The sequence below is a fragment of the Argiope bruennichi genome, chromosome 8 (genome assembly GCF_947563725.1).
Source record: "Argiope bruennichi chromosome 8, qqArgBrue1.1, whole genome shotgun sequence".
Classification (NCBI taxonomy): Eukaryota; Metazoa; Arthropoda; class Arachnida; order Araneae; family Araneidae; genus Argiope; species Argiope bruennichi.
In genome coordinates this window covers 98,925,694-98,942,417 of record NC_079158.1, presented here as the reverse complement: position 1 = coordinate 98,942,417, position 16,724 = coordinate 98,925,694, and the positions used below count along the sequence as shown (strand labels likewise).

Below are 16,724 nucleotides of genomic sequence, written 5' to 3'. Positions count from 1 at the left end.
AAAGAATTTCAAATGTTTAGCAAAATTTGGGCCTAATCATTCAAGGTCTAGAGATCCAAATGCATTATCAAATCTCTTCACTGAGCTACTATGCTTAACACAATTTTTCCATTCTTAACAGTAAATGTATTGGAGAAATTAGAAGGGAGATTATTTCTGGTGATTTTGAATCAAATTTAATCTAAATTAATGACCGCGCATTAATGGCCTCTAAATTAATGACATCATAATCTAAATTAATGACCACTCATCATCATATACAATAACGTTTTATTAGTTTGCTTTTGAAATCTACTGAGCAAGTTTTAAGCGAATAAAAGTTAAGAAATTGATAATATAAAATAACATGAAATTGCATGATATGCACAATTCCACGTATGATATAGCTGTGACGTTACAAGAAATGGTTTCATTGCAAAACAAACTGTTGGAAAGTTTGGTTAAGGAAATACTAGTCACCTTTAGCGACTAGCTTATTGCATTATACATTGCATAATACATAGCATGATGCAACTTAACAACGATATGCAAAATTCTAAGTATGACATGATTGTGACGTCACATTAAATGGTTTCATTGCAAAACGAATTGTTAGAAAGTGTGTTTGAGGAAATACTAGTCACCTTTAGCGACTAGCTTATTGCATAATACATAGCATGATGCAACTTAACAACGATATGCAAAATTCTAAGTATGACATGATTGTGACGTCACATTAAATGGTTTCATTGCAAAACGAATTGTTAGAAAGTGTGTTTGAGGAAATACTAGTCACCTTTAGCGACTAGCTTATTGCATTAGGCATTGCATAATACATAGCATGATGCAACTTAACAACGATATGCAAAATTCTAAGTATGACATGATTGTGACGTCACATTAAATGGTTTCATTGCAAAACGAATTGTTAGAAAGTGTGTTTGAGGAAATACTAGTCACCTTTAGCGACTAGCTTATTGCATTATACATTGCATAATACATAGCATGATGCAACTTAACAACGATATGCAAAATTCTAAGTATGACATGATTGTGACGTCACATTAAATGGTTTCATTGCAAAACGAATTGTTAGAAAGTGTGTTTGAGGAAATACTAGTCACCTTTAGCGACTAGCTTATTGCATTATACATTGCATAATACATAGCATGATGCAACTTAACAACGATATGCAAAATTCTAAGTATGACATGATTGTGACGTCACATTAAATGGTTTCATTGCAAAACGAATTGTTAGAAAGTGTGTTTGAGGAAATACTAGTCACCTTTAGCGACTAGCTTATTGCATTATACATTGCATAATACATAGCATGATGCAACTTAACAACGATATGCAAAATTCTAAGTATGACATGATTGTGACGTCACATTAAATGGTTTCATTGCAAAACGAATTGTTAGAAAGTGTGTTTGAGGAAATACTAGTCACCTTTAGCGACTAGCTTATTGCATTATACATTGCATAATACATAGCATGATGCAACTTAACAACGATATGCAAAATTCTAAGTATGACATGATTGTGACGTCACATTAAATGGTTTCATTGCAAAACGAATTGTTAGAAAGTGTGTTTGAGGAAATACTAGTCACCTTTAGCGACTAGCTTATTGCATTAGGCATTGCATAATTGATAGCATAAGACAAAATGCAATTGCATAATATGCAAAATTCTACTTATGATATGATTATGACGTCGTATGAAATGCTTTCATTGGAAAATGAATTGTTGGAAAAAATCATTAAGGAAATTCTAGTTACCTTTAGCTATTAGCTTATTTGCTGGATTCATCTGGCTATTAAATTACTTATATTGGAAGCATTTCTTTAAAAATTAACTTTGTTATTTGACCAGACTGAAGAATATGGATTTAATAAAAAAAAGTTTGCTACAATTACCCCGAGTAAAATAAAACTTTATATATTCTAAGAAATTAAAGATGGAGTGAAAATACTGCTTCGGTGAAATATCCAATTTTTTATTTCAATTTTAGTATTGAAAAAAGAATGCTTTTGCAGGTTTGATGGAACAATAAAAATAATTTGGATTTCATCATAACAATAAAGGCATTGTTATTGAATTACGTATCAAATTAAGTATAAAAACTGATTAAAATTAGAGAAAAATTATTATGGAAGTAAGTGATATCTTAATTTTTTTTTAATTTCAGTTTTAAGACAGCGAAAAAATTATATTTTTAAAATAATAATTTTGGAAAATAAAATGGAAAAAATAAATAAAAACTTCTTTGAATTTACAATTGGTTCATATTTGAATTAACTTTCGTAAATTAAAAATTTGAGAGTTACGCTCCATTTATCTTTAAAAGCACGAGTGAAATTTTATTTCAATACGGGAAGAAAATTGTAGATTTGTTTAAAAGTACGCAAACAAACATTAATTTCTATAAATACAAATTAACTCGCTTAACATTGTCCATGATTTATGATTGACTATGAAATCAGAACAACGAAAACAAAAAATAAAATCTTAAAAACAATGTAGAAAAATTATAGTTGATTTTATACGTTATTTGTTTTCTTGACAAATATCGTCTGAAAAACTTCAGCCGATAAAAGTTGTAATAAATAACTGAAAATGAAGGTGCGCTATAAAAAGAAAAAGAAGTAATGACATTGATTGTTTTCTATAAATACTGCAACTAAAATTGAATTATATAAAAATCATTTTTATTATTCAAAAACTGCAATGCTCATGATATGATTAATGTCACCGAATTCAAAATCATAACAACCTAAAATAAAACTAAGAAAAACGGAGTAAAAATATATAGTGTATTTTGCACATTTAATTTTTTCGTTTGCAATCAGTGAACTACAGACGAGAAAATCAGGAGAAATAAATGAAAAGAAAAAATTGTTAAAAAAAAAGACATCGATTTAAAAATAAGTTTTGATTCTTAATTTCGTAGTTTGGTAACTTGTCAGATCAATGTAGAAATTAATTTTTACCCGGCGGATCGATTGAAGACCAGGAAAAAAAAATCTTTGATCGTATCAGAAAAACAATTCATTAAAAATCAGTGAATGAAGATTGTTTGATCTTCTTTCATTTAAATTTGGGTGAAATGCTCGAATAATTATCTCAAAATGTTTGAAAATTACGCCGAAATTAAAATGAGGAAATTTTAATTTGAATTTTCAATTTGTTAGGGAAAAATGGTTAATATTTAAAAAAAAAATTTCTAAATTCAACAAAATTGTCAGAGGTATAAAACAAATATTTTAGGGCGATAATTGTTTTTCCGTTTGATGATATACTGATGTTGTTTTTTTCAATAATTAGAAAAAATATTATTGGCAGATACGGGCGAAAAGTCTTCCAAAACCACTCAAATATTAAATAATTTTTTTTGAATTATAAAATTCGGTCTTTGAGATGCATTGTGTCACTATTACTACTACCTATGTACTAAATTTCATGGCAGTAAGTACGATGGATTTGCCTAGAAATCAGATACACACACTTAAATTCTCGAACACTTTCTTTTATAAATATAGGTTCGGAGTCGTTTTGAAAATATTTTTTATGAAGTTATAAATTATTGCAAGTATTTTTTTCCATACATTTCTCTCTTTATTTAGAGGAATATTAAAAAAAATCAAGGAAAACAAATGCGAAGTATATATATTCCTCATCTGATTTCTATGTTGGTTATTTAATTTGATAGACAATATTACTTTTATATACAGTATCCTTTAAGAATGCTAATTTTTTTTTTTTTTTTTTACATTTAAAGCACTACAAAAATATAACAACATTTCTCAGACAAAAGATAAGAATTTCACTTTCATTTTCTACTCGATTCACCTATATTATTTAAGCAACAAGAATAAGATATTTTATATAGCATGTCGGAAATTGATTTTAGCCTTTAATTGACGTTTTTGTTTTTTCTTAACATAATAAGATAGTTAATAAAATTATACTAGCCATGAACAGTACAGATTTAATTTTATCACTATACTAACAAATTATTGAGTTGCGAAAATATTAGAATGAAACGTTGTTTTTTTAATGAATATCCAATTTTATAAATATGGTACATCAGAGAATGAGTTAAAAATTGATTACAAAATATTTTCTTTATAATCGTGATTGTAAATTTGTACGAACCTAATAAATAATTTTGATTAAAAGGTTTTTAAAAACCAAGGTTTATTCGTTCATAATTTTAAAATCCCTTTTAAAATTTTAAATCCATTTTCCTTCCAAACCACGCCACTAACACTAGATGGCACCACTAACACCACTAAAAATAAAAATAATAATCTTTAATTCTTAAAGTTTAATTATGTTACTTGCTTAACGAATAATTGAGTAGTGAAGATACTAGAAAAATATATTATTTTCTTAAAGAATGCACAGTTTTACAAATCTAAAAATCATTAATTAAAAATTGACAAAGAAAGCATATCTCTGCAATATAAAAAGAGTTAAGTTGGATTAAACTGAATAAAATAATTTTATACTGAATAAAATAATTGAATACTGAATAAAATAATAATTGAATACTGAATAAAATAATAATTGAATACTGAATAAAATAATTTTTGAAAGTACTCTTTTTTTCATATACTAATTAAGTTTCCTTTTTTAATTTTCTTATTCATTTTCCCCAAAACCATTCTTATTCCTTTTCCCCAAAACCATTCTTATTCCTTTTCCCCAAAACCATTCTGATTCATTTTCCCCAAAACCAGAGCTAGATAATGACATGGATTCAGATTAATTGGTTGATTTTAATACAGATACAGATTAATTGATATCATTTGAATTTATTAATTAAAATTTAACTTGATTATTGATTTTCTGATAATAAAATTCCGAAAATATTTAAATTTAATAGCTATCGATTTAAATTTAAAAAATTTCAAAATTCTACTAAATAAGCTAACGAATTATAAATCTATTAAAATATTTAATCCTTAAAATATGAAACAAGACAAGTTAAATAAAATGTTTAGAGAGAACTCGTCACAATCGCCATTGGTACTGTTTTCTTGAAAGAACTTTTATAACTGCCGAATGACGCTTATGTTCATCACTCATTCTTTGGTCCATATGCAAAATATATTCTTTGAAACTTATCTCTTAAATTTATTCCTAAAATCACGCTTTTTTACGTAAATGGGAATCCGAAGAGTTATCATTGACATGATGTGATAAATTTTTTGAAATCCGTGGGAACATATTTGAGTCTTATCGTAATTCCCATAAGGAAACCATCTGCTATTTTTTAAATCAGAAATTTCTCGCAAGGATATTTAAATTTATTTCAACTTCTTATTTATCCAGATCCACCGGCTTGCAAGGTAGGGGCACTACTTTATTTTTCTTCGTAATGGACTTTTCTTTCGTATATTAATCTGAATATCAACGATAAAACAAAATTCATTTACATTAATGATAACAAAAATTGTTTGTTCGTTATCATTTGAGATAAGATTCTACTTATTCAGAAGTTTTGTAATTAAATACTTTTATTTGATTTATATATATATTTTTTTATGTTTACAAGATAGAAATTTTGTAAACCATTTTTTTATTCCATTTCTTATGTAATAAAATTCTGATTTTTTTATGACGATAGCATATAATGAATATTTTAAAACTCTGAACTATCAATTAATTTATTAATTTAATTAAAAAATGATTTCACAAAGGTAGTGGCATATAGAATTTAATTTCAGAAATGTTAATTTTAATTCCATAATATTTGTAACTATTAATTATGAAACATATTAAACGTTCAGTTTAACGTATTAATGTTGTAATTAACTAAAAATAAGTAAAAGAAACTATATCGGAAATTTGATATAAATGGAAGAATAATTTATGATACTATAAAAGTTATTTTTGTTTTATTTTATTTTTAGTAGTTTGGGTGAAAGAACATCAAATTCTCATTTAATTCTTAATTATTAAAAATTCTAATTAAAAGATTCAAAAAATTTACTCCGCGTGATTCAAATTTTCATTTAATTCCTATTTAATTGAATTTCTAATTAAAAGTTTCAAAAAATCTCTCCTTGGTACACATTCTCATTCTCCAAAGCACACTTGTGTTAAATTTTGCCTAATACTTAATAGGTCTGTTGTAACAATCTCTGAAACAAAAACATAGATAGAGAGAGAAAGAGAAACTATGAACTTGAATAAAAATTAAAATCTCATATAGATCTCAAAGAAAATGGATATAACTATATATATATATATATATATATTTGCCAACAATCGTATCTTGCCCCTACAGTCTTTTCCAGATTATTAAAGTTTCGATATATATGTTACCTGCAAAGTATATGCAAGCAATACAGCTTAATATTACCAGCAAACTCTGAAATCCGGCTTTGTACAGAATTCTTAGACATTGTATATAATGCCTAAAATTAACGGTCAATGTATGAAACGATTCATATCAGATATTACCTAGACATTTTATAGAATGCCAAATGAGAAATCACAAAGTATGAAATACATCTGAGGTTCGAAAATAAATTAGGGAAAAAAATTCCCCTCTGCTTCTTTGAAAACTGTGAGAGTTCCTATTTCTGACATTGACAAGGGGTGAGGTGATTTGCCCAATATATTGGTAGTTGTAATGAATATGACAGGGAATAGTTTCTACAGATTTGAAACTTCTGAAAGAATTTTTATACAAATATATGCGAGATTACAATTCATTTTATGCCCTAAGAACTTCTTAGAATTGAAGATATTCCTGACAACGAAATCCAACGGATATTTGCAGTTGCTCAGTCCAGTGGAAGAGGCCAAGGATTCGTTAAATGTATGTGTAAAAATAAGTGTCAAAATATGAAATGCCTTTGCTTCAAAAATGTAATGAAATGTAATTCAAAATGTTATTCAAACTTACCATGTTGCAACAAGTAGGTTAATTTAAAATCCTTATTTTTTATATGAAAATTTTGTTTCCCTTAATAAGAAAGGTAAAAATTTTGTCTTGTAAAATTTTCATTTTTCTTTATATATTTTGAATAAATTTTTTAATGGCACTCTCATCATTTTTTTTTCAGAATAATATTTCTATTTTTGAGGATTACACGCTATGTACATAATAACCTTATCAGGACCTTTTTTCATACTTAGCCTAAGTAGCATTTATCATTCTTATGAATGCCTAGGCATTATATACAATGCCTAGCGAAAGTATGTAACAGTTCTCATAATTCATATTTTTCCTAAAAACATCCGACATTATATACAATGCCTAGGCATTCTATAGAATGTCGGCGTTTTATACTTTGACGGTAACATATCCAATAATTTTCAATTTGGTAAATATGACACAGCGTACAGGAATAACATTCTAAATACTGAAGCGATAATGGGTTGTGCAAGAATAGAACCTGGGACCTTGTGGTTAGCAGTCCAGTAACTAAACCATTATACCAAAACGATCGTTCGGGTAGATGTGTTGTTAACTGGCTTATATGCTATTCACCAAAAACTCTCCCTCCAGTGAGTCGGAGGTGAGACGAACGATATGGATGTTGAGTGGTGATGTACTGACTAGCTGTTGTCTAAATGGGCCTGTACCCTATTTGAGTAGCGCCAAGTGTTATGGCGAGCGTTTTGAGGGTGCTGATGCGCCAAGTGTGTCTAGCGACTTTGGGTTGCTGTGTCAAGTGAGTCTGACGACTTTGGTTGCGCGTAGATGGCGCCACAGCAGCTGTACGAAGGGTGAAGGTTCATTGCCCGAGGTCACCAATGAAGCGATAATGGGATGCGCAAGAATTTGGAACCTGGGACCTTGTGGTTAGCAGCCCAGTAACTAAACCATTATACCAAAACGATCGTTCGGGTAGAAGAGTTGTTAACTGGCTTATATGTTATTCATCACAATACATTATTTTCGCATTAATCTTAATAGAAGGACAAATCTGATCTTTGATCTCTTATTACTCATCAACGTCATTTTGACAACTTTTATTTAACAAAGCAACACATATTCAGAAATAAAAAAAACATGCGTTTGATTTGAAAAAAATTATGATCATTGGACAATGGAATAATAAAAATGCAAAAACGATTCATCCATTCTTTCCAGGTATTTTATTTCTGCCACAATGACCACAAAAACCTGTACTGTCCTTCTGCTGTTCCTGGGTTTGATCCTACCAGCTCTTTCAGACAAATGCCCAGACCCTGACAGGTTACCATCCACTTGTCAATGTGAAGAAGACTTCGTAGAAGATGATGTGGATGTCGAAATCTCATGCAGCGGTTCTTCCATTCAGGAATTGAGGGATGCCCTTCGTCTCATGGATAAGAACAGCAGGCTTGAAGTCCAGCTTGACGATATGATCCTGGGTACCCTGCCAGCGGATATTTTCAATGGATGGAATGTGGTTAAACTGGACATCTCTCATTGCGAGCTGGATACTCTTAAATCACAAGGAAGATTGGATTTGCAGGGTTTGGAAGATAAATTAGAAGTAAGATGGATAAAAATTAAAATTATTAGTTTGTTTTTTATTGAGTTTTCGACTTTATGTTAATAATGTAAAGGAAAGCGCTTTGAAATACTTATACTGAACCTATAGTTTGCTCATTCTCAATACTAATAAAAGTACGAGGGGGATATTAATATACAAATTTCCGAATTCTATCCTTCTTTTGAGAGATTTATCTCTCGATTGATGCAGAAAAAAATTCTGCCATGATAAGACCTGGTAGGTACAGATTTCCTGACAATAATTTTGGTTACAAGAGAGATCATACGATTTCTGATGGAATGAACAAGTCTCGAACAACAATGTGGAAAATACAGAATGGAACTAAATGGCATATTTTTTCCATGGACTGCTTAATTCAGTTATATTAATATCCAGCTTTGAGAAAAATCGATTGCTATTTTGTGACAGACTTCATAATTTTGTTTGTTATCATGTGATGGGAAGTATACTTGGCCTAGTACCCTTTCTCTCCAAATCTCCTACAAAATTGACGAAAAAACTATTTCTCAAACCATTTAAATAAAACATCAATTATTGATTACTAGTACGGATTGGTTTGGTTATATTAACATCCCGTTTGAAGCAACACTAGGGCTATTTTGGGACGGACCTTGTCATTTTGAACCGCGGTCAGATGACGAGGACGACACCTGAGCTGGCAGCCCCCTCTCCACACCACACCAGCGGGAGGACATTTGGTCAGGACGGATTTAACGTGCAACAGACCCCCTTACACGACGATTCTTCGGTGGAATCGGGTCACGAATCTGAAACCCTCTGGTTCCGAAGCCGAGAACTTACCACCAGGCCACCGCAGCCCACCTTTCTTGTTACCTTTATAATTTTTAAATAAGTGAATAAAGGTTAGGGATTTTTTAATCACCACAAAGCCTTATATAAGTTAGTTTCCAAAAGAAATGAGATGCAAATAATTTGCATTTTTCACCAGGTCACCGCGGCCCTGCTAGTACGGAGGATAATACAGTTGTACAACAATTGTAGTTTAATAGGTAATAGATGAATATGAGAAATGGATCATTAGAGAAGCTTGATAGTACAGTTTTACAGCAGCTGTAGTTTAATAGGAGACAGATGAATATGAGAAATGGATCTTTAGAGAAGCTTGAACTGTCCGGTTACAAAATAGAGATCTTAATGTGAAAAAGCAACGAAGTATTTTATAGGTTCAAATATAGATAAATGTGCAACTTAGACTATATCAAAAGTCTAACACAGTTATGCTAGAACCTCTTTATTATTATAGCTGAAATAAAAACATTAAGTTACATGTGATTAAACTCGGATTAGCAAAATAATGCCTGTTAAATAGCAATCTGTTTATATCAAGTAAGAGTGTAGAAAATACTCAGGCATGGATATTTTATACATATTACAAAATATATTTTATGATTTGTGTAATGACGTAAAATCAGTACGTTTTATGACGTATCAATGACGTTTTATCAATAAAAAATATCTGGTAAAAAAAAGCATACCATAATAAAAAAAATCACAACTTCAAATTAAAGGAGCGGTGATATTTTTTATATATAGAATTACTAAACAGGAAAGAAAACCGAAACAAAAACAAAAACGATACATTTTTCAAAAAAAAAACGAAAATTTTAAAATTATTTATCATAGCTTAAATTTAAAGTTAAAAATTAACTGTAATAGTCATACAATTTTAAAATATTCAGATATTTTATTAAAAGATGGTTTAACCCTTTAAAGGGCCATTTTTTTCTAGTCATGAATAATATTAGAATAAGAAAAGGGATTCATTTAGCTTATTAGATCAATTTAATTTGAATAATTAATTAATTAGGTTAATTAAAAATTAAGTAACAAATCAAGGCACATCATTTTGTGTAAGATAAAGAACTGAAGCCTCTAAGTTTCTGTCTTTCTAAAAAAAATTGTCAGAACTGATGCCAACCTACATAAATTCATACAAAGATTGATATAATATTAAATATGGGAAAACAATCCTTATCTTTAAACCTTAATTTTCAAAATATATTTTCACGCCTATATATTTTGGGTTGGGAAACAAAAACCCCACAACTGAAATATATCTTTTATTTCTAAAAAAAAAAAAAAAAATCTATAATCTATGAATTTCTATTTTATGAAATTTTGAGCCTATTTATTAAAAAAAATTTTTTTAGATCTGATATCATAAGTATTTAAAACCATGTTCCCTATCCTTATCCAATCTCTATCTGCAGTAATTTTATTTCCCTCTTAACACTGGATGCCTTCTTTCTTTACTCTGTTCCAGGTATTAGTTATAACTGCCAGTTTATCGGAAGAGAACGGGCCAAATGAAATCATTGTCAACCATTTTAGGCGTCTGAGGGAGCTGGACTTGTCCTTCAATGCCATTGAGGAAATACATGATAACTGGTTTAGTGTGGCTCCACCTTCTTTGACTCATCTGACCTTGTCCAATAACGGAATCGTGAAACTTGGCGACCGGGCCTTTGAGAATCTTAACAATCTGGAATTTTTGGGGTTACATGGAAACAGATTTGGTCCTATCAAAAGAAGTATGCTACCAAAATATGCCATTCGTCTAGAAGAGCTGGAATTTGAGTAAGTTTTGTACTGAAATTAAAAGGCGAGTCAAAAAGAATACCCTGGTTTCAAAGCTTTACTAAGCAACTGTATTGCATTAAAAATTAAGTTCGTCAAAAGGTAATATTATCATGTGAGAACATGGTGTTGTTTAGATTAGAGGTTTTTGAAACCTCAAAATACACAAGCAGAAATAAATGTTTAGCTTTTAAGGTTATTAGAAAATGATTTATCGCCAACAAAATGTTACAACTTGGTGCGAATGTCCGCCGTGTACACGACTCTCCTGCCTGGCCAATAAAGGGAAGAGTCGTAATAAGTTATCGCTTGAAGAAGCACAGAGAAGAAAATGGGAATGAACGTGAAAAAGTGAAGCAGTAGAGAGAATAATATATATATATATATATATATATATATATATATATATATATATATATATAAATTCTAATTTCCATTTAATTAATTTCCAAGATTTTATCTTAATTTAGCCCATCGTAACTTCATTCTGAAATAGTCTCTTATTTCGTGATTCAATTGCATTTTCGGTTTAATTAATCCCTTTGTAAAAATAATGCACCATCAGGACTACGTATCAAATTAAAGTGATACTTTCGTTGCCCTTGTCAGAGGTCAAAACATGTATTCCATCTGCGCATGGTCGGAAATCCTATATTAAGACTAGTGATCATTTGTTTCGCACTCTTCTTTACTTCTGCTTTTGTGCAGCGCTGCGTCTGCTTGTAAATAAATAGCTTTCCCGAAATGGATATTAAAGAGAGAAGAAAACGAAATTAAAAATACAACGTGTCGTCTATGACTTCAAACCTGCATTCTGCTTCAACCAAAATAATGTTACACACACACACACACACACACACACACACACACACACACACACACACACACACACACACACACACACACACACACACACACACACACACACACACACTCACACACACACATATATATATATAGGTTGAAGCAGGGAGCTCAGAGTAGAGAAGTTTGTTTTGATTTTGATCACCTTGCACATATTAACGTTAAAGCTTAATTAACGAAAGCTGTTTGGGCAGATTACTTAGATAATCTGCACTTTAGCTGTAACATATATACTAAAATATTTATCATATAAACTATTTCTAAGCAGAAAATGCTTTTCATTTATAAATCAAATTTCAACGATTTTTATTCGCGAGAACATTTTAGTTCCCTTAGAGATTCGCACAACAAAGATGTATTATTTAGCTTACTTCTTTAACTAAAACACAAACTAATTAAACTTTTAACTAAAACAATTAAAATTATATGATCCTGCACTTCAGGGTGATAAATTGTAATTATTATTTTCTTATTCTTTGCAAGAACACAATTAATATTCTTCTGAAGGATTGTCATTACCATAACGCTTTTGACACATAACTTGCCCATCTAAATAAAATAAGCATATTGCCTTGTTCATTAAGTTATGCTATGAAGACAAATTTCTGAAAATATTAAAATATCAAGTGAGTATATAAATTTTTAACCTCATGTATTAAAGCACAGTAAGAATGCCTTGACAGATGCTTTTAAGACGAGGTGTAATTTATTTTACTTCCTGGTGCTAAAACATTCACAGTACATGGGCATTTCCCTTAGAATATCCAAGTTTTAATCATCTGTCATTGCTATAAAAGGTTTTTAATACTATTACAATTTTTATACATAGTTTGTCTGTCTAAATAAAATAACCACATCCTCTCATCCATGAGGTTACACCATGAACAAAATTCCAATGATATGAAACGCCAAGAAAATATATAATAACATGATATGACCTCTGACATCTTTAAACTTCTACTTTAGTTACAAATTGAATCTACGACTTGAACATTTAAAGCAAGCACCACTGACTCTACAATACCTATTGATTGATTACAGTAATGAACTGACAATTCTTTGATCTGCTGCTTTTGCATTTGGATCAAACAGTACAATTTTTCCGAATCGTAACCTACTCTTTTCTCTTTAGCAACAACGACTTCACAAGTGTACCAGATGACCTGTTTACCAGTATGCCGGCCTTAAAGGAACTCTCTCTTAGGACAAATCGAATAACGCACTTGCAAGAGCAGGCCTTCAAACCAATTTGGGAGCAGCTTGGCGTTTTCGATGTTAGAGGTGAATATTTTGAATAATTCAAGTAAAGAATTGTCGAAGTGACCATAATACATATGTAACGCTTTGGGTTTTTCTTAACACTTTTGATCAAAACGAATTAGAATTTTTTTATTTCTAAGCAGTTACAGTACCTCGTATAACTGAGTTTGATTATCATATGCAACGTTAGTAGGGTATAATAAGAATTGTTGCTCAAAACTATTATTAAAATCTGTCAGTGTGAGAACAAACGGAAGACTTCGCAAGTATTTAAAAAAGGAATGCAAACATCTTTAAAGTTAAATTGCTTTTTAGGTAGATACTTAAAAAATTTAGTTTAGTAAGTGGAGCAATATTGAGAATTTTGAAGGAATTCGTGGCATTGAATTAATTTTACAATCCATTTGTTCTAAACTATAAAATGCATATTAGGAAAAAAAAGCCGTAATAGTTATCAAAATTTCGAAAAAATTGAAATAACAAACAAACAGAACAATGAAATTAATTAACAAATTGATAATAGTTTTGACTTTTATCTTGGAAACCAACACTTTGAAAATTCACCATTAAATTTTAACACCAGGGGGCACCTCGAAATGAGGATGAGATGTTTCCGGCATGGTGGTTGGATCTCGCCACCCTGGAGGGTACACTAATAGGTGGGGGATCTGACTCCTCCCATTGATGACGGGACGTACTTCCTTCGGGGAGGGTTGTACATTGGCCGGTGACGGCCCTTTGGACTCAACCACAGTTCCCGCCAATGTTGCTGTTGCGGCGTTCCGGTCATTCAGTTTTATGGTTTAAATCCGTGTGCCTTCGTGGCGGGTTGGAGAGTTAGATGGTTGACTTACCATTAAATTGTGGTGCAAAGGATATTATTTTTTCTCTCAATGAGATTCAGAATTTCCTCTTTTATGATAACACTTTTTCCAAATTGTTGTAGATTTAGTCCAAATAGTTAATGTTATTAGAAGTATACGAAGTTAATTGAAGTATACTTTGATCATCAAAAAAATTTGAATTCTAAATTTGGACAAACACCTTTCAAATTTCTTTGAATTCGAAAAACAGAATTCTGTAATTCTGTTTTGTATGTTGCTCAGCTCTTGTATGTTGCTTTGTGAGCACTATAATTCAAAAACACCTTGAGTTATATTAGTAACTGACAAATGTTTTCTGGTTTATAACGCAGTCAAAATTATTTTTGTGTGGTTCTTTTCTATGCGATTTTTAGAGATAGATGAATGCTAACGATATTAGTAGTATAAAACCTTTGTAATGTTTTCTGTCAGTGTACATATGTACATCGATAAAAGTAGAAGTTATACAAAATATTGCCACATTGAAACAAGGCAGTCGTCTCTCCATGGCCGAATGTTCACAGCACTGATCTCATAATCAAGAGGTCGTAAGTTCGAATCCCGCCAGAGACAATGCTATTCACAGTCTGTGTAAATATTTGATTTTATGTTTTCCTTTATTTCATGTTCCAGAAGATTCTGGACCTTTCTTTAGTTCACCAGACAAGTGTTCTGGACTTTTCTTACTGTCTCCAGAAAAGTATTCTGGAACTTTCCCTGTTAGTACAAAAGCAGAAGATCTGTCAGTCACTGTGTTCAGAGTTGAGTTAATACATTGGTTTAGTTCTACATCTTGTATGGGTGTCATTGAGTTCCACACTAGACATTTTTTGGTGGAGGTGCCGGGTACTATTCCAGTCAGCATGGAAACGGATTTACGAAGAAGCGATCGCCTTAAAGGCCTTCAACCAGAATTTGGACTTTATAATCCACCACCCAGAAAGACAAGGAAAATGTCTGTGAATCAGGAAACGAAACTGGTCATCCTGACACCAGCACAGCCACAATACATGAATCCATCTGCATTTAAATGATACGTGGGACAGAACCCAAACAAATACATATTGCGTCAGCTAATATCGATATTTTCCAAAGTAAAATAAATAATGCATTCTATCAATATGTTATCTCTAATATCTTCAAGTGATGAAATCGATTTTGAACCAGATCATCATATGAAGATGCGTGTCTACATTATGTTATCTTCATCTTCAGAATTGAATTATGTGCATTTCGAAAATTTCTCCATATTTAAAATCATAAATTAATTTTTCTAAAAAATGTTTTCATTCAATTAATTGTTTTATTTGAAAAACATTTTCTTGCTATTTCTTAAATCTTTGACTTGTTTTCTAGAGACAGGAATTTTATTCGGTCTCTCTCTACTTAATATTTTTTTTTCTTAAAATGTGTAAATAATTATTTGTTATAGCTATACATGAAGTTTATGAATATTCTTTTATGCTGTTTCTTTTATACCACACAAAAGTAGGTTTAATTATATAGATTTAATACTTTCATATAAAATTACGTTTGGTCTTAAGAAAATGTAATCACCCGACAAAATAGAATGAACGGAATCATAATAAACAAGAACAATTGAAATCAATGTATTTTAAGTTTTTGATAATTTATGCAATTCATAAACGTTGTTAAGTAATTGCAGAGTTGTCCGAAAAATTATATATTGGAAGCGGAAATGTTTTCATGTTTTTTCTTGAAAATGTTAACTTTGATACGATTGAATTTATTCAATTTTCATTCGAGATTTTCTGTAGTATAATCTTCTACAATTATAATAGTATATTTAGTTTTAAATCTCCAAATATTTCTTATTAATTATATAAGGCTAATTTTTTAATTCTTTTTTTTTCTTACTATTAGCTTTGTAAAATATTTTGAGAATCTAAACGAAATCATGTTGTTTACCAAATTTGAAAGGATTAATTAAAAAAAAGATTTGAATTCTAATTCAAGCAAATGTAAGAAAATATTTTATGAATTTCTTATCTTAATTAATTCAAGCATGTTTTCTTTTACAATAGGCAACCCTCTTGAATGTGATTCCACAACTGAGTGGATGTTCAGAGCTAAAACTGATGCTTATATTCTCGGAAGATGCGAAGGTCCTCGAGGCAGAGAAGGTATGGACTTAAAGGACTTCATCCGAAACAGAGGACAGTGATCACTATTCCTTCTGAATGCGAATTTTATTATTTTCTAATAAATCAAAAAATGTTTGCTTGGTGATGCAGATTCCTTTATTCACTTTTTATTTTCTCGTGTATGAACAGTACAAAAAGAAAATAGTAATTGTGAAAAAAATTCGAAATCGAAATTTTAATGAATCTTTACCTTTGAGACTAATTCTAGTTAAAAAAACACATGTTTTGAATTATATCTGTCTGTCCGTAAACAGGATAATGCAAAATTTCTTTCAGCTTTTTTGGATGAAATGTGTCATATTTATACCTAATACACAGATTTCCATCAAATTTTGAACACGTCTATCTGTCCGACACCTACAAAATGTAAATAGCTGGATAGATTAAAAAAAGTACACAGAATCATCGTTTGTATTAAAGATCCCGAACAATTTTTGGAACCAATTTCACCAGAGTATTGATTGACT

At 30.4% G+C, this 16,724-nt stretch overlaps 1 protein-coding gene across 1 annotated transcript; it reads left to right on the top strand.

Annotated features, from left to right (window-relative positions):
- Positions 1-5,256: 5,256 nt before the first annotated feature.
- On the top strand, positions 5,257-16,340 carry LOC129980946 (protein artichoke-like). The gene is made up of 5 exons (XM_056091454.1): positions 5,257-5,339; positions 8,099-8,486; positions 10,792-11,105; positions 13,102-13,250; positions 16,138-16,340. Exons 2-5 carry the CDS (start codon positions 8,118-8,120, stop codon positions 16,275-16,277), a joined length of 972 nt encoding a protein of 323 aa, XP_055947429.1. The 5' UTR covers positions 5,257-5,339; positions 8,099-8,117; the 3' UTR covers positions 16,278-16,340.
- The last annotated feature ends 384 nt before the right edge of the window (positions 16,341-16,724 follow it).

Coding starts and splice junctions, on each gene's coding strand:
- LOC129980946 (XM_056091454.1), top strand. CDS start 8,118: ATGACCACAAAAACCTGTACTGTCCTTCTGCTGTTCCTGGGTTTGATC. Junction 8,487..10,791: donor GTTTGGAAGATAAATTAGAA/GTAAGATGGATA, acceptor ACTCTGTTCCAG/GTATTAGTTATAACTGCCAG. Junction 13,251..16,137: donor TGGCGTTTTCGATGTTAGAG/GTGAATATTTTG, acceptor CTTTTACAATAG/GCAACCCTCTTGAATGTGAT.